General features: G+C 41.5%; 2 protein-coding genes across 2 annotated transcripts; one reads left to right on the top strand and one right to left on the bottom strand.

Annotated features, from left to right (window-relative positions):
* Positions 1 to 1,934: 1,934 nt before the first annotated feature.
* On the top strand, positions 1,935 to 3,780 carry LOC115671931 (probable xyloglucan endotransglucosylase/hydrolase protein 33). The gene is made up of 4 exons (XM_030593629.2): positions 1,935 to 2,165; positions 2,291 to 2,391; positions 2,494 to 2,702; positions 3,179 to 3,780. The coding sequence occupies exons 1-4, from the start codon at positions 1,937 to 1,939 to the stop codon at positions 3,579 to 3,581; spliced, it is 942 nt and encodes a 313-aa protein (XP_030449489.1). The 5' UTR covers positions 1,935 to 1,936; the 3' UTR covers positions 3,582 to 3,780.
* Positions 3,781 to 4,258: 478 nt separating this feature from the next.
* Positions 4,259 to 8,680, bottom strand: LOC115671930 (benzaldehyde dehydrogenase, mitochondrial-like). Its single transcript, XM_030593628.2, has 11 exons — positions 8,396 to 8,680; positions 7,459 to 7,593; positions 7,175 to 7,317; positions 6,927 to 7,080; positions 6,611 to 6,840; positions 6,388 to 6,477; positions 5,854 to 6,027; positions 5,635 to 5,772; positions 5,220 to 5,357; positions 4,987 to 5,048; positions 4,259 to 4,876 (listed from the first exon to the last, which is right to left on the bottom strand). Exons 1-11 carry the CDS (start codon positions 8,478 to 8,480, stop codon positions 4,603 to 4,605), a joined length of 1,623 nt encoding a protein of 540 aa, XP_030449488.1. The 5' UTR covers positions 8,481 to 8,680; the 3' UTR covers positions 4,259 to 4,602.
* Positions 8,681 to 21,609: the final 12,929 nt, after the last annotated feature.

The following is a 21,609-nucleotide window of genomic DNA, read 5'->3' as shown; positions in this document are numbered from 1 at the left end:
TATTTGTCTACATTCAGTAACCCGTGAATGCTCTTGGAAATGCTTGATCGGACTGAATGTGGATGGATAGAATCGGACTTCCTGGACCGGGAGCCGTTTCTCCTCCGAGCTTTTCGATCCTTGAACTTTTGCTTTAAGATTGCGCTTGTCCATGGAATAGCGTGAGCAACGTTCTTTATCTTATTGCCGTCCCCATACTAAGCAAATTATTCTTAGCAGCATGAATCGGACACTAAATCCGAAGTCAACTTTCATTCCATTATTCACTCCTAAATCCGTCCTAACCTGTACTACGCACCTAGCGTTAGATCAGTCGGTCCTAAGTACTTTGAAAATATACTGGGATTCACAATAGCCTTTATGTTGCTAATTCCTACAACGACTAGACTCCACCAAATTTCTTTGCTGCCCTTTTTTCTTTGCTATTTTGCAACACTTTTCGGTGATCTGCATTGGAACCGTTTTTGTCTCGGTGTGCAAACACTGGTTGAGGAAAAGAAGACAGCGCAAACCCAATAAAAAAGTGCATATTGAGGAGTAACCACACCCACTCTCTTGTACTCCAACAGCACCCGATTGGACAATACAATGTTTCAGAACCAGGAATGATGGTGCCCGCGTTGGCTGGGCCCGGATTCATGGTTGTCCCCAACTCCAAATTCTATGAATTTGGAATCTGAGCTAATTGCAACTGGTGCCATAACTCTCAATTCGTGCAGGCATTCATGCAAGTGCTCCAGTCATTGATTGCCCTCTGTGTCTGTTTGTTGAGTGTCGAATCCACCCCATGTACCCCAGCCAGCTATAGCCTTCTGGCACACGCATTAGTGTACAAGTTAGAGAAGGCAATTTGGTGAGAGACTAATAGTGACCTCTTGCATGTTTTCTGCTCTAGTTCCTCTTCAAATTGCCTTTGGAGTAAAAAAGTTTCGTCAAGATCCTCCCATTGGTTCGAGAGTGACGTTTTATGCATTGGGTTTGTTTGAAGTCTGATTAACCACACTTGAAATGGACCATAGAAATAGAGTCTTCGATATTGTGTTTTACCTCATCAATGTAAATCTCATTTTCTATCTAATATCGTGGGGTTTGCTTACTCGTCCGTTTTAGAATTTTCACTTTCTACTCTTTACTAAACAAATAGTTCGGTCATATTTATTCAGCTCGCAGTTTTTCTCAAGTCTCTTTTGCGACCAATTCTTACGTTACACATGGCACGTGCTATGCTAAAAATCAATGAGCGGACCATTCTTTCTCATCTAATGCGATTTATATATTCACGACGTCGATTTAATATTTTTAGCCAAAAGACAGAAAGATCGACGTGTTATCAACTGAGATGCATTTTAGTTTTACTATTGTCCCTTAACCGGCAAAAATAAAACACTAGCTCGGTGTGTAGCATTAAAACGTGTCTTTCGTAGCGATTTATCACGTAACAATTGCAGGTGATATAGACCGCTAGTTATAGGTGAGATTTTCGCCATCCAAACGTAAAATCGGTTGGAATGCATATTGTACGAGTACTCTGATTCACTGTTTATACGATAGATCATAAAATACTTTCTCGCACACAACAATGGAAACAAAAAGAAATGCAGAAAGACATAAAAGCGGCATTGCCTCGTGTGAGATCTCAGACCAACCAGCAACATTGGCTAGCAAATCCAACCGATGGCAACGTTTTGGTCCTTAAATCATAAATAGAGCCAACAAAAACTAGCAAAATGTTCCATCCAAACACCCCCAAATCAGCTCACGTGCCTTTCGGTTAGATGTCCTTAAGAACCCCAAATCAGCCGCCAAAAAGGTTGATTCTGTGAAAAATGTCAGCCAGCTATTTACAACTAAGCAGGTCCAAATCCTTGATTTCATTAACGATATAAAGGCTTAATAACGACACTCGGGAGCTCTTAATTCATCTGTCTGGTGAGATATGGCCCTCCTCCAAGAAAATACACTCCTCTCTCTCCTCTTCCTCCTTTGCATGGCCATGTCTGTCTCTTCACACAACAGGCCTTACACGACTCCGGACGTCCCTCGCTTGACAGATTTATTCCCTCTTGTCTCAATCGATCGAGGGCTCTCTAAGTTCTTTGGAGCTCAAAACATTCAGCTGCTAAATAATGGTTCATACGCCAACCTTGCTCTCGACAAGTCCTCAGGTAAAAAAGCAGCCGAGTTTCCTGCCCGAGTTCACCGCCAATGAGCTCATGGCCCCATGTTATGCTTCACACGATCAAGCAACTTTTGATGTTGCTTGTCTTAATGGGTATTACTTTGTATGCAGGGTCCGGTTTGGTTTCGCGAAGCAAATACCATTACGGATTCTTCAGTGCCGCAATCAAGCTTCCTGCTGGTCTTTCATCTGGTGTTGTGTTGGCCTTCTATGTAAGTTCTCTGTGCCCATGTTTGACTCCTGTTAATGGCGTGTCTATTCCTAAATTACTGGGAGAAACCGAAAAGGGTCTTGACAGAACGTTCCAAAATCAGTTGTCTAATGCAGATACATTCCCGCACAGCCACGACGAGATAGACATCGAGTTGCTCGGTCATGATAAGAGAAACGACTGGGTCCTCCAAACAAACATATACTCCAATGGCAGTGTAAGCACTGGGAGAGAAGAGAAGTTCTATTTCTGGTTCGATCCCACCCAAGAGCACCATTACTACAGCATCATATGGAACAGCCATCATATTGTGTAAGACTTGTGATTGAATCTTCTGCTGAAGTATTTCGTGATTAGATTGAGCCAATAGCGCCTATAGTGCACATCAACTCTACACTGATTTTTGACATCGAAATTGGTTTTCGACACCCAGAAAGTGGTAGAATATGCCTACCAAAGAAAAACTCTTTACAATTTTCAGCACGGAACTTCCTCTTAGACGCTTTCACGACTTTCTTATTGGTACACAAGCTGTGTAACCTTTGTTTCCACAAGCCATCACCATTACCATTAGTATAGATGGTTAGTTTTCAGGAAAGTTTGAACTTGATAGTGATAAAGGTAACTTGCACAAAAAAAATGGATTTAACAAACCGTGTACCTTACATAAGTCCTGAGAACTGCCCGATTCTTTTTCTTCAATTATATAAATCTTTCCAGTCCAGTTCTGGGCCTTGCTTACCGAGTTCTGTCTGATCCTGAAAGATAATTCAATTGTTTTCTTGCAGGTTTTTTGTGGATAACATACCAGTGAGAGAATTCCCCTCAAGTGGTGCCTTCTCTTCCACATACCCATCAAAGCCGATGTCTGTGTATGCAACCATATGGGATGGGTCACAGTGGGCAACTCATGGAGGCAAATACCCTGTGAACTACAAGTATGCACCATTCGTGGTCTCATTAGCAGAGATGGAAATGGTGGGTTGTGTCTCAGATCCGAGACAACAGCCACTGAGCTCGTGTTCCAGCAAGAGCCCATCATCAAGCTCAGACCCAGTGGAGGGTCAGGATTTTGCCGCCCTGTCTCAGCAGCAGATCATGGCCATGCATTGGGCCAGGAGCAAGCTCATGTTCTATTCCTATTGTAAAGACACTTCCAGGTTTAAGGTGATGCCACCAGAATGCAAGTAAATACTTCTTCTAGATTTTTTTCCTTTTCTGATTTTTTTTTGTTTATTTATACCCCTAGAAATAAGGGTCGATGACACTCTACCTATTTGTTTTTGGCCTATAATTCCATTATATGTCTATACATATTGACGCTGTCCTGTGAAGCCCTGTTTGTCTGGGTAAACAAAAGATTTTTATGTTCATTGTAGATCTTCATTTCCTAGAGCACTGTTCCCTGAGGCAATATGTCATATGGCATGCATAGCTTCAAAGCATTTGAGATTGAATCTTTAACAGAGGATCAGTGATCAGAGGGAGCACTGTCAGCAACGATATAAATTCATCAAAATGAGCCTTTAGGCTGATAAGCTGTCACAAAAAAAGAGCCTTCCATGTGTAAAGACTAGCAGCAGGAAAAAAAAATAGGCGAAAATATTATGTAAGCTCACTTTGTGTCTTGTTTTGGCCACTCTCAAGTCTCAACATATAATTAGCTTGCTTTCCTAAAATGATTCTACAGAATGGCCCCGTCAGTTTCGCAAGCAAAGACACTCATGAGATACCGAATTCTAGATGAGAACAAACATAATCCTGCCACGCCAAATGCTAAATCAACAAAGTGCAAGGTCATTTACCCAGGATGAGATCGAGACAATTCAGGACTTCTATCCGTTGATAATGGAATTGTAACACCATGCTTGTGAAAATAAGAATAAGATAGATTAAGGCACTTGTTTAACAGCGAAGCTTGGAAGAACTAGACTAGATATATGGTAAAGGAGAGAGTGGAGGGCGTAATCACTATGCAGGTAATAATGTATAGTTGCACAATTTGATCGTGAACACTCCAAAGAGAATTCTTCGCGGCACTGTTCGTTACAGACTATCAATTTCACCAGCCTCCTACCATCATCGTCGTCATCACCTCAAAACTCCCATCACAACTGCCACGATAATAAATTGAACTCCAGCATCTGATCCTTCTCTTATTACTCAAAAATATTAAGGGTTGAAAATTCCAAAGACGAAAGCAAGCTACAGCTTAAAGCCATGCCGGATTCTTCAAAGGAGTGACCACAGCTTTGACCTGCAAGTAATTGCTCAGAGAGTAAATGCCCTTTTCCCTTCCCTGGCCGCTCATTTTGTACCCACCAAATGGGATAGCCGCATCAAAGATATCAAAACAGTTAACCCAAACTGTTCCAACTCGCAAGGCGCGGGTCAAGGTATTCGCCGTATCCATGTTCTGGGTGAAGACTCCAGCTGCCAGCCCATAGCGCGTGTTGTTTGCCCTTTGAATCACCTCCTTAAGGTCCCTGCAATTAAACATGACAATGATGTTACCATGCCAACAGACGATCATACCATTCATACTAACAGGAAAGCCGCTCTAGTAATGAGCTTGGTGAGATGGTCTTATACTCACTTGAATTTCAAAATGGACTGCACGGGACCAAAAATCTCGTCCTTAGCAATCAACATGTCGTCCTGTCATGACATAGGCCATGTCTGTTAGCGTCTTATTTCTAGGTTAGTGAAAGGCAGTGCTTGAAGCTAAATATATTTATCTTGAGCATTCCCTCCCATGGTACAAGGTGGCATGATCCTCGGATTCTTAGGTGATGTCAATATATTTCTAGATGACAAAATTCTGAATACCTCAACATTTGAGAATACAGTTGGCTGAATGTAGTGTCCCTTGGTTCCAAATCTTTCTCCTCCTGTTTCAAGAGTTGCACCACTTTCTACTCCAGCTCTTATGTACCTCAAAATCTTCTCAAACTGCTCCGAGTCAATCTGATGTGGGGTAAAGATAACGTAAGCTCAGAACTCCACAGCTTCCAATAGATCTACATGCAGGTACTAGCTAAACTACTAGCTCCATTTTATCAAGGATTTATTTCGGTTGCATTTCATATTCCCATCCACTAAATCTATGTGAAACCAACAAAATTATCAAATTTGTCGAGTACATTTGACAAAAAGAGTCATAAGAGTGGGAATTTGGTTCCACTTGCAAGATATCAATCTTATCCATTCACGTTTCCACATACAGAAGAATCAGCTAACTTACCTGAGGACCTTGTTCAATGCCACTTTTGAACGGATCACCCACACTACGGATTGTTGCACGTGCCTTTGCCTTTTCTACAAATTCATCATACACGCTTTCATGTACATATGTACGAGATCCAGCACAGCAGCATTGACCCTGTAGATGGTGCAATACACATTTGAGCTAATTTCCTTCGTGGAAACAAAAACTTATGAGCACACTGATTCCTAGATTTACCTGATTGAAGAAAAGTGCAAAATGGGCTAGCTCAACAGCCTTGTCGACATCAGCATCCCCGCATACGATAAAAGGGGATTTCCCTCCAAGCTCCAAAGTCACTGGCTTAAGGTTGCTTCTCGCCGCCAACTCAAGTACGATCTTCCCCGTGTTGGTTGATCCTGTGAAAGCAAGCTGGAAGAGGAGCGTAACAAGAAGCATTAGAGGGAATATAAACATGGTAGAATTTTGGGAAACCCATGACAAAAGGAAAAACTTGAGAATGCTATGACCTAAAAGTTCTTAAAAAACTATTTATTTTTGCTTTAAAAGCCTCCAGTTGTCTTGGTTACATCTCTAGTCATCTTGGCTCTAGTTGTTAGCTCGAGTCCTTAATTTCCCAAATTTGATGAGTTTCTGACTACCAAGAATAATCCGACTGTATGTGCAATTCAAAATATCAAGCTGCATACTGCACTGGTTAAGACTTGATGCCCATGTCTCTTCATCAGATGAAAATTCGGATGAAATGCAAAACACAATCAGGGTATAAACCTTATCAACATCCATATGACTGGCAAGAGCCGCGCCTGCAGTTGGACCGAAACCAGAAATCACATTCACGACGCCAGGGGGGACACCAGCCTGCCAAATTATAAATTGTTAGTTTGAACTTTTAGACAGGAAAAAGCAAACTCACACCAATCAAATAAATTTGAGAATTTTTCTTTTCCAAGAAGAATAGTAGAAGTAGCTACAGATTATCAAGATTGACAACCTCATGCAAGAGCTTGGTTGCATACAAAGCAGACAGTGGTGTCTGCTCTGCTGTCTTCAGTACAATGGTGTTGCCACAGGCTAATGCAGGCCCCACTTTCCAAGCATACATCAGAAGAGGAAAATTCCATGGAATTATCTGACCTGCAACTCCAATTGGCTCATGCAAGGTTTGGAGATGATACTGCCCATCAGCTGGAACTGTGAGACCGTGAATCTTATCGGCCCAACCTGAGGAATTTTCAAGTAGAACGTTAGTGGTATTATCATGAATAAGGTAATGATTGCTAGAAACGCATGAGATGTAGAAACAATACCAGCATAATATCGAATGACACGGACGATCATTGGAAGCTCAATTTTGGCAGCCTGTTCATATGGCTTCCCATTATCCCAAGTCTCAAGTGCTGCAAGCTCATCATTATGCTTTTCAAGCAAATCAGCAAACCGCAACATTATCTTGGCCCTTTCCTGGAAAATGAAACAGAATGGCGCATCAATTTGGTTCTTCATCAGAAGGACGTCTTTCAAAAGAAATTCAGCACAATATATTAGAAATACTTACATAAGCAGTCATTCTAGGCCATGGTCCCTCGTCGAATGCCTTGCGAGCAGCAGCTACAGCTCGGTTTATATCTTCGGCCTCGCCTTCAGCAACATGAGCAATCACTTCTCCAGTCCTGGGGTCAAATGTTGGAAAAGTTTTTCCTGCACAAAGCAATCAAAAGTATGCAATTGATTTGAGTGGATATTTTCTATTTTTGTGAGTGAAATTTTGATCGGAGTATAATAAACCGCAGGGTTTGACGTATAGCATCACTAATGATGAGTGAGGATGAGCAAGCCCACCTGAAGCTGAGTCCACAAACTGCCCATTAATGAAAAGCTGAGAATAGTTCACAGTGACGCCTGGATTTAGCGGTTCCTCGATAGCCACTGCTGTGCTGTAGGTCTTGATATCTCTTCCCAATAGCGGTTTTCTAGCTGTAAGATGCGACAATTGCATAATGCATCAGGAAAAGATTGAAGAGAAGAATAACTCAAGAAAAGGTGCGTTACCCCAGATACATCAGATCCTGGAATGAATTGAATGCACAACTCAACCCAGAAGCATGGACCCAAAAGCAGGCCGGGCTCATTGGAGAATTTGATGTGTGTTAATCAAAACTCTACGTTGCAATCTCAAAGCCGAAAAAGATTTTCATGTAGAAGTGGCCGAGAGAAGCATGACTCTGGCATGCTAAAAATACTGAAATAAAAAAAACAAATTTTCCCAAAGAGAGCGAGTTTGTTCAAGATGTACATGACATTCTTGATCCTCCTTAAAAAAAGCAGACATTGCACTACTCATCGGGAGTCAACGGAGGAATCGATGGAAGCTAGGAACGAGGTAACTTGAACCTTGAAGAGATAAAGAGATTACTTTCACAGATGCTAAGATTTATAAGCCAGTCACAGCCAGGGAAATAGAGGTAATCGCCTGTTCTACGAGCTACACATTATGTACAGGGGTTCTATCCCATCGGACAAGCAGGAGCGTGATAACGATTCATTTCGTAAAGTTTTCATCTTTCCCTGTGTTTCCCTTTTTTATCCTCTCAGAAACCAAGCAAGCAGTCGATTTTACGCACCTCAAAGCCCAAAAGATCACAGTCCCGGAGCTCGTACCAGAAAAGAGACAGAGAGATCACTTGAAACAGCGCAATCAAGATCAGAAAAGAACGAACCGGTCACCACCCACCCAAAAAAAGGCAAGAAAAAGGGTGGTTCGACGATCCAGCAATACCTCGAGAAAGCAAAGCACGAGCAGCAGAAGATGATGAGGATGAGGAGGAGCGAGAGAGGAGGCTTGAGAAGAGCCGGGCAGCCATGTCTCCTGTCTGGGCCGTGTAGTTGGAACTTGGAAGGTGTCCTTCTGGATCAGAACAGAACAGAAGTGAAGTCTACGATGTAGTGTGTATATATGGCGAAGTTGGTCAGTTGCTACTCGTTATCGATTCCCATTATCCTATAATTTAATACAGAGAAAATACGAATCGTCAAAGGATCAGAGAGAGAGAGAGAGAGAGAGAGAGGTTGTCTTGTCTTTTTCATCGCATATCCCGAACGTTTAGGCTGTCCTCTGTTTTTCTTCCCATATTTTTCTCCTTGCCTCCTACAGAGAGAGAGACAGAGACAGAGACAGAGCAAGAGGCATGGCACGAGCAGCCCACCACGACTCACCAACCTCCTGGGGCTGTCGCTGAATTGGGAAAAGAAAAATTACAGAAAAAAAGGTTTCCCAAAAAAATGTGAAGGTGACTCACACTTTTTGCAATGGACAAAAAAATTTATTTATCTAGTTGGTGCTCTGCATAATAAAAAAATTTCATCTCGAATAGCATGGTGTGTGGATTCCACGTTAGACTTACAAAGTCCGATGATCGGAATAGAGTGTACAAGTCCCCGTGGATTCTTGGCGTGTCGTTGAGTCATTGCTCGGGTGAAATTAATTTCGAGATAATAGAACGAGAAAGGAGAATTGAGAATAAAAGTGGAAAAAAAGATTTGTTGAACTGTAACGAGTGTAATTAAAGCGCTAATGGGACTTACGTGCTCTCCTTTTTCATCGATTACATAGGTGGATGAGAGCGACCGATGTATCTAACTCTTACGAGTCTCGCGTTATGAATTTTCCGGATCTAGGTGGAGAACCTATCATTCGAGCATCAACATGATGAGACAGAAAAGGGTCCAAGACCTACTCCCGCGTTAGCCTGTACTCCCGACAAATGTGCGTCTCTTTCATCGAAAGTCTATATCGGCATGTTTCGTGACGGTGAGCTTTACATACTCCGACGTGTCGATGAATCGACACGGACTTTACAGGATTCTTGGCGTGTCGTTGAGTCATTGCTCGGGTGAAATTAATTTCGAGATAATAGAACGAGAAAGGAGAATTGAGAATAAAAGGGTAAAAAAAGATTTGTTGAACCGTAACGAGTGTAATTAAAGCGCTAATGGGACTTACGTGCTCTCCTTTTTCATCGATTACATAGGTGGATGAGAGCGACCGATGTATCTAACTCTTACGAGTCTCGCGTTATGAATTTTCCGGATCTAGGTGGAGAACCTATCATTCGAGCATCAACATGATGAGACAGAAAAGGGTCCAAGACCTACTCCGGCGTTAGCCTGTACTCCCGACAAATGTGCGTCCCTTTCATCGAAAGTCTATATCGGCATGTTTCGTGACGGTGAGCTTTACATACTCCGACGTGTCGATGAATCGACACAGACTTTACAAGATTCTTGGCGTGTCGTTGAGTCATTGCTCGGGTGAAATTAATTTCGAGATAATAGAACGAGAAAGGAGAATTGAGAATAAAAGGGTAAAAAAAGATTTGTTGAACCGTAACGAGTGTAATGAAAGCGCTAATGGGACTTACGTGCTCTCCTTTTTCATCGATTACATAGGTGGATGAGAGCGACCGATGTATCTAACTCTTACGAGTCTCGCGTTATGAATTTTCCGGATCTAGGTGGAGAACCTATCATTCGAGCATCAACATGATGAGACAGAAAAGGGTCCAAGACCTACTCCCGCGTTAGCCTGTACTCCCGACAAATGTGCGTCTCTTTCATCGAAAGTCTATATCGGCATGTTTCGTGACGGTGAGCTTTACATACTCCGACGTGTCGATGAATCGACACGGACTTTACAGGATTCTTGGCGTGTCGTTGAGTCATTGCTCGGGTGAAATTAATTTCGAGATAATAGAACGAGAAAGGAGAATTGAGAATAAAAGGGTAAAAAAAGATTTGTTGAACTGTAACGAGTGTAATTAAAGCGCTAATGGGACTTACGTGCTCTCCTTTTTCATCGATTACATAGGTGGATGAGAGCGACCGACCGATGTATCTAACTCTTACGAGTCTCGCGTTATGAATTTTCCGGATTTAGGTGGAGAACCTATCATTCGAGCATCAACATGATGAGACAGAAAAGGGTCCAAGACCTACTCCGGCGTTAGCCTGTACTCCCGACAAATGTGCGTCCCTTTCATCGAAAGTCTATATCGGCATGTTTCGTGACGGTGAGCTTTACATACTCCGACGTGTCGATGAATCGACACAGACTTTACAAGATTCTTGACGTGTCGTTGAGTCATTGCTCGGGTGAAATTAATTTCGAGATAATAGAACGAGAAAGGAGAATTGAGAATAAAAGGGTAAAAAAAGATTTGTTGAACCGTAACGAGTGTAATGAAAGCGCTAATGGGACTTACGTGCTCTCCTTTTTCATCGATTACATAGGTGGATGAGAGCGACCGATGTATCTAACTCTTACGAGTCTCGCGTTATGAATTTTCCGGATCTAGGTGGAGAACCTATCATTCGAGCATCAACATGATGAGACAGAAAAGGGTCCAAGACCTACTCCCGCGTTAGCCTGTACTCCCGACAAATGTGCGTCTCTTTCATCGAAAGTCTATATCGGCATGTTTCGTGACGGTGAGCTTTACATACTCCGACGTGTCGATGAATCGACACGGACTTTACAGGATTCTTGGCGTGTCGTTGAGTCATTGCTCGGGTGAAATTAATTTCGAGATAATAGAACGAGAAAGGAGAATTGAGAATAAAAGGGTAAAAAAAGATTTGTTGAACTGTAACGAGTGTAATTAAAGCGCTAATGGGACTTACGTGCTCTCCTTTTTCATCGATTACATAGGTGGATGAGAGCGACCGACCGATGTATCTAACTCTTACGAGTCTCGCGTTATGAATTTTCCGGATTTAGGTGGAGAACCTATCATTCGAGCATCAACATGATGAGACAGAAAAGGGTCCAAGACCTACTCCGGCGTTAGCCTGTACTCCCGACAAATGTGCGTCCCTTTCATCGAAAGTCTATATCGGCATGTTTCGTGACGGTGAGCTTTACATACTCCGACGTGTCGATGAATCGACACAGACTTTACAAGATTCTTGACGTGTCATTGAGTCATTGCTCGGGTGAAATTAATTTCGAGATAATAGAACGAGAAAGGAGAATTGAGAATAAAAGGGTAAAAAAAGATTTGTTGAACCGTAACGAGTGTAATGAAAGCGCTAATGGGACTTACGTGCTCTCCTTTTTCATCGATTACATAGGTGGATGAGAGCGACCGATGTATCTAACTCTTACGAGTCTCGCGTTATGAATTTTCCGGATCTAGGTGGAGAACCTATCATTCGAGCATCAACATGATGAGACAGAAAAGGGTCCAAGACCTACTCCCGCGTTAGCCTGTACTCCCGACAAATGTGCGTCTCTTTCATCGAAAGTCTATATCGGCATGTTTCGTGACGGTGAGCTTTACATACTCCGACGTGTCGATGAATCGACACGGACTTTACAGGATTCTTGGCGTGTCGTTGAGTCATTGCTCGGGTGAAATTAATTTCGAGATAATAGAACGAGAAAGGAGAATTGAGAATAAAAGGGTAAAAAAAGATTTGTTGAACTGTAACGAGTGTAATTAAAGCGCTAATGGGACTTACGTGCTCTCCTTTTTCATCGATTACATAGGTGGATGAGAGCGACCGACCGATGTATCTAACTCTTACGAGTCTCGCGTTATGAATTTTCCGGATTTAGGTGGAGAACCTATCATTCGAGCATCAACATGATGAGACAGAAAAGGGTCCAAGACCTACTCCGGCGTTAGCCTGTACTCCCGACAAATGTGCGTCCCTTTCACCGAAAGTCTATATCGGCATGTTTCGTGACGGTGAGCTTTACATACTCCGACGTGTCGATGAATCGACACGGACTTTACAGGATCCTCGATTAATGACCCAGATGAAAACTACTTCGGGAATTGAATCTGGACGGGAATCGACCGATAGCATCAAAGTAAGCACGGATTGAACGGGGGGATTAGTTATCCTTTCAAAAACGATCTCCTCCTACCAAATATGTATGAACGATACCGATCTTGGAGTATTAGGAGAAATTGGCAAGCCTCTGCATCATCCCGCTTTCAGTCTTTCTTGGCTATTCGGACAACGACTCGTTCCTTTCTTTACACCCGCTATCGTTATCTCCACCACTTGGCCTTCCTGCTGCGCGAGACAAAGACGAAGCACACCGTCCGGGAGGGGCCCCAAATACTATTATTGGCCAACTTGTTCGATTGAAGTGACTTGCCCAAAGCGACTTTGATCCTGGGTCTGTCGGTACCCAAACCCGTCCATTGATTGGACAGGACTGATCGTCGCACGAATTACGGTTTGTTAACATGATCGAAATGTCCCGGCGCCGATCGTATCGGGTCGTTACGGAATCAAAAAGGGAATCGATCGTGTAGAGATTGAAGTTGAGACGTCTCGATCCACGAAGGGCGGGGTTTTCGTAGGCGCGTTGCGTCGATTGGCTTTCGACAATTTGACTTTTCCCCCCCAAACGTCCGAAGATCTCTGGCTGCGCGGGACTAAGAAAGAGAGCCACGTGTTTGACCAGCGCGCGGATTTTGAAGACGTGAAACTTCAAAAAAAACATTTCCAACCATTCACGCTCCGAATTTTCCGAGATGCGGACCCCACCGCATCATCAGAACTTCCCTCCCTCCAATGATAAAAAAACAACAAGGGCAAGTCACCGGTCGATCACGTCAAGTGCTTAAATTCAGACATTTGGAGACGCACGAAAGCTTATCGTGCGAGGGTGAATTCGATTTCAAATATTTTAATGATGCCAATTTAATTTTGAACCTTTCGATTGTATTAATTTAATTTTTAATTTTTAGATAATTTATCAATTTAGTCATAAACATTTCGACGATTTACTAATGTAGTCCTTCCGACCAAATATCTAAATAATAGATTTATGACTAAATTGGTAAATTTTCAAAAAGTTTAGGATCAAATTGACAGAAAAAAAAGATTTTATGACCAAATCGACAAATCGTTAAAATGTTGAAAATGTTTAGGACCGAATTGATTATTGTACAGTAAGTTTAAAACTTTTTGGGCAATTACCCCTGCTTTGATCAGTCGTCCTCTTAGGTTAAGAGTGACCGGTGTCGCTTGTGTTGTCTCTTGAATCTATAGTCCATCGAGTAATTTTAGCGAGCAGAAGCCCTATTTGCATAACCTGTACCGTTCTGCTACTGTACATGTTTAGCAATCTCTAGAATAACGCTAGATTGATGGTTGCTGGAATACGAGGGATAGATTTCGCCCATTGGTCATAAATTTTTTTTTTTTATGTTTTTGCATGATACGACATTTGTGTAGAAGTTATGATAAAAATGTACGTAATTACGATGGGATGCGGCCTTTGACCCATCACGGGTCATGGTAGCCCTCGACACGAATGTAAAAAGTCTAGCCCCCGATCGCCATTTTTTTTTTCCGAATAAAAGATATATTTTCGGAATGTCGCCGAATGGACCCTATTGTAGCACGACAAGGAAAGACCGTGGCACAGATGCAGGGGACCTCTTTACGTTCAAGACCGATTTCGCATTCACACGAAAAGTCCACACATTTGCCTACTTTTTTTTTTGGTTTTTTTACACTTCTTATTTTTAATTATTATATTTTCCCCTAATAATATCGACCCAACCCTGTTTCTTTTGTTCAATGACAACGCGATCTTGGTCCCCTCCTATCGAGGAGATTTTATTCTTTAATTAGTGCTAAACCCCATTAACATCTCTTAAGAGCAATTATCGCCTTTTCGACGAGTATAACAAGGCAACATTATTCGGTATACTCGAATATTAATCATCGAATATAAAATGCAAAATACATCATTTGTCATTTTATAATTAAGAATGCGAAATTTAAGTGGGACGACCGCTAAATATTTTAAAAGCTTAAGAAGATATTTAATTACTTCAACATTTCCCCTCACGTTTAGTCTTATCTTTTTGCCTAGTGCTGAATGTAGACATAACTAATTGAGAAGACAAATGGGGCTTGGAAAAATTCGAATTCAGGATCTCCGACTCTGATATCATGGTGAGATTTTGATGGGATCGTTGCCAGCTATTCTAAATAGTGGTCCCACAGAATTTCGCATAGAAAATAGGCCAATACATTATTTGGGAATTAGGGGTACGGTATTTTCCGCCAATGAAGATTCGGTCTATGGTCGATTTCTATCTACTTTGTAAGTGATCTTTGAGAACCTCGAGGGACGCATTACCCGAGAAAATCATAAAAGTTTCGAGAAGTCAACATGTTGGGAGTTCATTTTTTTAAGGTAATCTTTTATTGAAATGTGAACTTTATTTATTCCTCATTTTAAATCTTTACAAACGAGCACTAAACTAAATTATCTTTGAGCATTCTGTTGTAGGAAAAATATAATCCTCGCTTTTGTAGCCCTAATCTGCCGGACGACTCTAAATATCCTAATACACATGCGACCCACGAGGTGCATTATTTACATTCTTGATGATGATGATGATACTAACTAATGCATCGGCTAAAGTTTCTTTGTTTATGCCGTCGCTACGATCTGACCGGTGAACTTTAAAATTGGAAATCTCACTTTCGCCAGTTCATGTACCTGCCACGATGCCTCGTGCATACGGCGTTAGCAACAGTGATGCACCGCCACCTAATTCTCTTGGTGACCTTGGGAAATTAATTTAATAATTCCACGTGGGAAAATTAAAAAATAATAATAATAATTCGTCCCTGCCTCTCCCTTTATTATAATCTTTTTCACAAGTTCCCCTCTAATAATTCTTTGGACTCATAAGAGATCTTGATCACCATTCGTAACATCCGGGACAAAATATTATACAATTTCTGTTAGAAAAATATTAGATAATATAAAAAATAAGAATTGTTGGTAATATGTTGAAAAAGATGTAAAAAAAATAATATCAAAATATCTGAGGCGTGCACACACTATCCTCTCAAGATACAACAGATCTTTCTCTTTACTCTGTACAGAATAATGGAAAGAGAATGTTAAGTGTATATCTCAATAAAGAAATGAAAGATATGTAACGAGAATCAAGAATATTCTTGTTTTGATATATTGATATCACTTTCCTATTATGTTCGGAGTAAAATTTGTGGGTAAGAGAAAGAGAGAGCCTTTTCCACAATCAATTCTCGCATTTAATTGAAAAACATTACAAATTGATAGCTGCAAAACCTTACTAAACCATTTAAAAGGTAACAAAACCGTTACAAAGCCATTATAAAACGTTACAAAAGCGTTATAGATTAATGGCGGACAAAAACGTTTACAAATTGATGAGGTAAAAGACCGTTACAAAAATAATAGTTTTCAATATTTCAAAACTATTGAAATGTCAAACATTTTCTTCTTCTTTTTTGTCGTAAAACATATTCTACATAGTTATGTATCGCACATTTAAGTTACAATTAACATGCTACATCATTAATTGACTTATAAAAAGCCATGAAATGGGTTCAAAATCGAAATATTTGAACTCGAGTATAACACGGCATCTGTTTTAAACGTGTACAATTCAATTTATCACAACAGAGCGGATACTTTTCAATAAGTTCAACAAATGCATGGGAGATTAAAGTTTCGTCGGAAATCAAACATGTGTGTGCATTTCACAAGTACAAGCATAGTCATGATAGATGGGAGGTCCTAGCACAGTTCATTGCTTGCTAGATTATCAATTTAATCGCTTTGAATTCTTATCTCGTGGACTTTATTGTGAAAAATTTCAACTCGAAATTCCAAAAATCATGTTGATCTCTCTTTAGGTAAAAAGATTTGTAGGCTTTTTAGCATCAAAAGAGGGTTGTAGTTGTCTCACCTATTCCCTCTTTCTGCATTGTCCTCGTTAATGCCCACTCGCCCCACTCTCTTCTCTATCGTAGGCTTTTTGTATTGAATGCGGGCTATCTCGTCGCATTCCCTTTTGTTAATGCCATTGTAATTACGATTTTATGATAATTAGACTTCGTTTATTTTACGAAAAATGAATAATTTAAAAAATATTTTCTTAAAAATGATTGGTTGTATTGCTTATAATAATAAGTGAACAAAAAAATATTGTCACAATCCACCAAACTATTTAAATATAAATTTTAGTCGACAATGAAAATATTTTTCATTGACACACACGAAGTCATAGATTGGGCCATGACCAGGCCCATCTACCTTTAAAGATTTGGCTTAAAGCCAAACTAATTGGGCTTGAGAATAGCCCATTAGGGCATGCCTGTCATCTCATCGAGGCGAATCCTCCTTCGTTCGCGTCAGTTGCAAATGGACTTTGAACTTCCCAACCATGCCGAGCATCGTATCCGTCGGCGATCAGGCATCGCATGAGGCCACTGTTCCCACGTTATCCTAGGCTCTTTCGTCGACCTCTTTAGGAGCGCGCCCTCTGCGGTCGTGGAAACAGACCACACAAGCCATCAACTTGATCACATTGCCTAGGTGAAGCAGGCAAACTAATGGGAATACCGCACCGAGCCGATTGCTGCGTGTAGATTTGAGGCACATCAGCCTACACCAACTTCCACAGATGAAAAGCACGGCCATTAAAGGAACTAGACATTGCTCGTCTCTTCGATCAAGTCGGTGGCTAGCTCAAGCGCTTTGGGCCCGTGTCTCTCCTCCAGTACGGAGATCACAACGCTCATATTCCATATGGCAGTCGCCTCGATGTATATGACAAGTAATCCAATACAGGCTGCTCTATATACTGCCCAGAGCACGAAGCTACCTCGCAAAGCCCTTATTACAACGTAGCATACTGTGACTAGCCAGAACGATCCCACCAGTGTACAGATCGACAAGAAAAGAACAAGAAGGGTTGTAATTACAGTTCCTCTAGTTCTTGCTTTGTGATCGTGTATTGTTCGCATAAGCTCAGCCAGAGTTGATGGACTTTCCTCTGTATAGACTTTTGACGATGAGGATATTGACGGAATCAACGCAAGTAGCTCAAGTGGATGAAGGGGTATAATGAGAAAACCCAAATGAATCAGCCTGTAAGTGAAGTCTTTACTCACTCTTCTTGTTAAGCAGAGTGGAAATGGCCAATCTTTTTCGAGGGAAGTACAGGATTGTTCTAGGACGTGGAAGGTTTCAGACAGCGTTTCCTGGAGAAGTGTTTCATAGTAAAGCAAGAAACATAAGAGCGGCACGGAAGCAATGAGGATGACAATGAGGAGATTGGTATTCTTGAAAGGGATTTTGATTGCTTCTTTGAATGTACTAGTGAATTTGAGTTTCTGCTTCAGATGGGTGAGGATGATGCTCTCCATTTCATCCTCTCATACTCCTCGGACTTACCATGAACATTCCTATTTAAATTCTATTAAATTCACTGTTATGAGCTGAGAAAGTTGCCTAACTCCTTCAAACTCAGTGGCCTTCATCCTATCTATGAATCGATGGTTTCGTTCTAAACCTATTGCCGAGTCAAAAAACTGGGGTTTTAGATGGTGAAATCAACACACCCAACTTTGAACTTGTATGGTCCCAGGCCCAACTCAGAAAAAGAATCTCACGTTATGGTCCAGCATAAGAAAAGTTTTTCTTCCTTCCTATCGTTCGCTATTGTTATCCTAATATAAGCTCTAGGTCAGGTAAAAAAAGTTTGGTCCTAGTTAAAAGTTCAGACAAGATTTCTCTCATCTCTTCCGGCAGATTTCATTTCAATCGCTACGTTCTACCTATTCTTCATAAGATTTTTGTCCTTCTATTGCTTCAACGTTAAGAGAAACCACTTCAACAACACATTCAGACACCTTCCCTAAACCAAGAAAATGAGATTTAAGAATGACCCTTTTCTTTGGTTACCTTTGCTGAAATGAGATGAGAGTGCTGATGCTTGAAATCCAGGAGCATCCTCCAAAACTAGTTTCCCGACACTCGTGTTCCATTTAGCACTCAATTCCAATTGCTTCCTTAACAGGGCTAGGGAGCCAATCCCACACATTATAGCGAAAAGCACATCTCCATGTGATTCCTTCAGCTTGTAGTATTTTGCGGACGACCGTAGTGGTCCCATTAGAGGACATCTTAGCCAAGAATACACTGAAGGAAGTGATAAGAGTCCTCTTTAGCTTGGACTCTTGAATTGGTCAGTTCGCCGTATCCCTTAGAGACATCATTGGACTGCCCGTGTAAATTTTCAATGCCAAATTGATGATAATTGTTACAACGCAGAACTCCAGGAGAAGAAGAGGAACCAGATAAAATAGACCCAGTCAAACTAATTCAAACGAGAAGTCCGTGCTGAAATAATCAGGGGGCAGCTTAAAATATCCATGGCTCCACTGACTGTTTGTCAAGGAGTTCATAGAAGACCAGGAAGGCAAAGAGAGGGAGGGATGTTGAAAATATGTCTCGAGTTTGAGCCCAAAGCGAAATCTAAATATTCTGAATTGGATATTTTGCGGATCTCCGAAACCGAGCAAAAAGGAAATATTTGAAATTCACTTTCCTAATGCACGTTGGAGTCCTTGTTCTCAAACTGGAAAGTCCACATGAATTTTATGTTGAACTTTGACTCGGTCAATGTGTTAGAAGAAAGAAAGAATATTATACTTTCCTAATTCTTGTGGAATTCACGGCCAGAAGTGGAAAGAAGAAATAAAATAAAAGGAAAAGAAAAGCATGGCTGGATTTGTTTCCTGATCCTAATCCGCGTGGACTTCGTTTGTTGACCAACATGGGACTTCCTGATATATATGTTCATGGTCAGGGGATGCTTTGAAGTGCAGAGAAGTCTTGAAGCGCCGCGGTTGACGTCGAGTGCTTGGCGTGGGTTTATCTCACTGGGATTTTGTTCGTGGAATTACACCAAGAACTCAAGTGTTCGTAGCGATTAAATCTTGTGTTAAGATTTGTGTACAATTCTTTTGCGAGATTGAGAGATTATTTCGTGAGAAATTGTGGGGCTAAACACTGCGTGAGTTATTGGGTGTAATTGGGGCTTGGGAAACACTTAGAGTGTTTGAGTGAGTCGAGTGTGGTTGTAATCTCCGTTGTATCGCTTGATCTATAGTAGAATTCCGTGCTGCTCTCCCCGTGGACGTAAGTCACTACGACCGAACCACGTAAATCTGGTGTCCGATTTATTTTCTTATTCTGTCAATTTTATTGTTTGATCGCTTGGCTTCCGCAACAATTGGTATCAGAGCTAGACTTGGCTGAGTTGAAGTGAATCGATGGCGACAGAAGAAGGAAAAGTGAGAATCGACAGATTTGATGGGAAAGATTTTGGTTTCTGGAAGATGCAGATTGAGGATCATCTATATCAGATGAAATTGCACTTGCCCTTGTCCGGGGAGAAGCCAGAGACGATGAAGCAAGCTGATTGGGAATTGCTGGATAGACGAGCTTTGGGTGTTATTCGGCTGACGTTGGCACGTAACGTCGCGTTTAACATCGTGAAAGAGACAACCACTGCGGGTTTGATGAAAGCCCTGTCGGACATGTACGAGAAGCCTTTTGCGATCAACAAGGTCTATTTGATGCGACGTCTGTTTAACTTGAAGATGAACGAAGGTGCATCAGTTGCTGATCATATTAATGAATTCAATGTGATCGTTAGTTAATTGAGTTCAGTTGAGATTGATTTTGAAGATGATGTACGTGCTTTGATTCTATTATCCTCATTGCCTGATAGTTGGAATACTACTGTTACTGCTGTTAGTAATTCCTCTGGGTCAACAAGTTTGACGTTTGATGGTGTTCGAGATTTAATTCTAAGTGAAGATATCCGTAGAAGAGAATCTGGCGAACATGTATCTGCTGCTTTAGTAGGTGAAAATAGAGGAAGAATTGGTACACGTATTAGCAGGAGTCGTATGAACTCGAATAGACGAAGTCAGTCTAGGACTGGTGGTATTGTCTGTTGGAGTTGTGGCAAGAGGGGGCATATTAGAAGGGATTGTCTTAAGCTGAAAAACGACAAGGGTCAGGGAATTAGAGTTGAGTCTGCGGATGATGTTGCAGCTATAGCAGACAGTAATTCGGATAGTGCTGATTTTGTCTTGTCTGTCATTGATAATTCATCGTTTGATGGATGGATTATGGATTCTGGTTGTTCTTTTCATGCTACACCAAACAGAAACTGGTTTACTACTTATCAGTGCACGGATAGTAGTAAAGTGCAGTTGGGGAACAATTCTGAATACAATGTTGTAGGTGTTGGTGATGTCAGAATCAGAATGCATGACGGTATTATGAGGACATTGACTGGCGTGAGGCATGTTCCAGAGTTGAGGAAAAATCTGATTTCCTTGAGTGCCCTAGATTCAGCTGGGTGTCGGTATTCTTCAGAATATGGAGTTCTGAAAGTTCTTCGAGGTGCCCTGGTGATAATGAAAGGAATCAAGCATAGTGGCCTGTATGAGCTTCAAGGTGAGACAGTGACGGAATTTGCTGCGGAGACGTCGGATGCATCAGTTCGAGAGTCTGAATTGTGGCATATGCGTTTGGGGCACATTAGCGAGAGAAGCCTGAAGGCTCTAAGTGAAAAAAATTTGCTATGTGGTTATGTGGCTAACGAACTGAATGTATGCAGGTGCTGTGATTTAGATCAACGGCGGAAAGTGCAGTTCAGTACGGTTGTTAGAGAAATCACGGATATTGCAGAATTAATTCACTTGGATGTTCGCAGGTTGTCGCGATTTCCTTCGAGGAAGAGTGCCAGATTTATGCTAACAGTTGTTGATGACTACTCGAGGAAGACTTGGGTGTTTGTGCTAAGGCACAAGTTTGATGCTGTTGTCAGGATCAGGCAGTTAAAAGCTTTGATCGAAAAGGAAACTGGTAAAACGATCAAGCAGGTGCGGACTGACAGTAGTATGGAGTTTTGCTCGAAGCTGTTAAACGAATTCTGCATGAAGGAAGGCATAGTGAAACACCGCACTAGTGCCAATGAATCACAACATGTTGCAGAGTTGATGAGCAGAACATTACTAGAGACGGCCCATAAAATGCTCTCTAGTGCTGGTATGGCTAGGAGATTCCTGGCGGATGTGCTTAGTACGGCGAGCTAC

The sequence above is a fragment of the Syzygium oleosum genome, unplaced genomic scaffold (assembly GCF_021117445.2).
Source record: "Syzygium oleosum isolate NSW1041296 unplaced genomic scaffold, Sole_v2.1 Sole_v2.03, whole genome shotgun sequence".
Classification (NCBI taxonomy): Eukaryota; Viridiplantae; Streptophyta; class Magnoliopsida; order Myrtales; family Myrtaceae; genus Syzygium; species Syzygium oleosum.
The sequence above is the reverse complement of the archived record's forward strand: the minus strand, read 5'-3'. Positions and strand labels throughout refer to the sequence as shown.

Coding starts and splice junctions, on each gene's coding strand:
- LOC115671931 (XM_030593629.2), top strand. CDS start 1,937: ATGGCCCTCCTCCAAGAAAATACACTCCTCTCTCTCCTCTTCCTCCTT. Junction 2,392..2,493: donor GTGTTGTGTTGGCCTTCTAT/GTAAGTTCTCTG, acceptor TTCCAAAATCAG/TTGTCTAATGCAGATACATT. Junction 2,703..3,178: donor TGGAACAGCCATCATATTGT/GTAAGACTTGTG, acceptor GTTTTCTTGCAG/GTTTTTTGTGGATAACATAC.
- LOC115671930 (XM_030593628.2), bottom strand. CDS start 8,480: ATGGCTGCCCGGCTCTTCTCAAGCCTCCTCTCTCGCTCCTCCTCATCC. Junction 7,594..8,395: donor TCGTGCTTTGCTTTCTCGAG/GTATTGCTGGAT, acceptor CGCATCTTACAG/CTAGAAAACCGCTATTGGGA. Junction 6,841..6,926: donor TGTCATTCGATATTATGCTG/GTATTGTTTCTA, acceptor AAAATTCCTCAG/GTTGGGCCGATAAGATTCAC.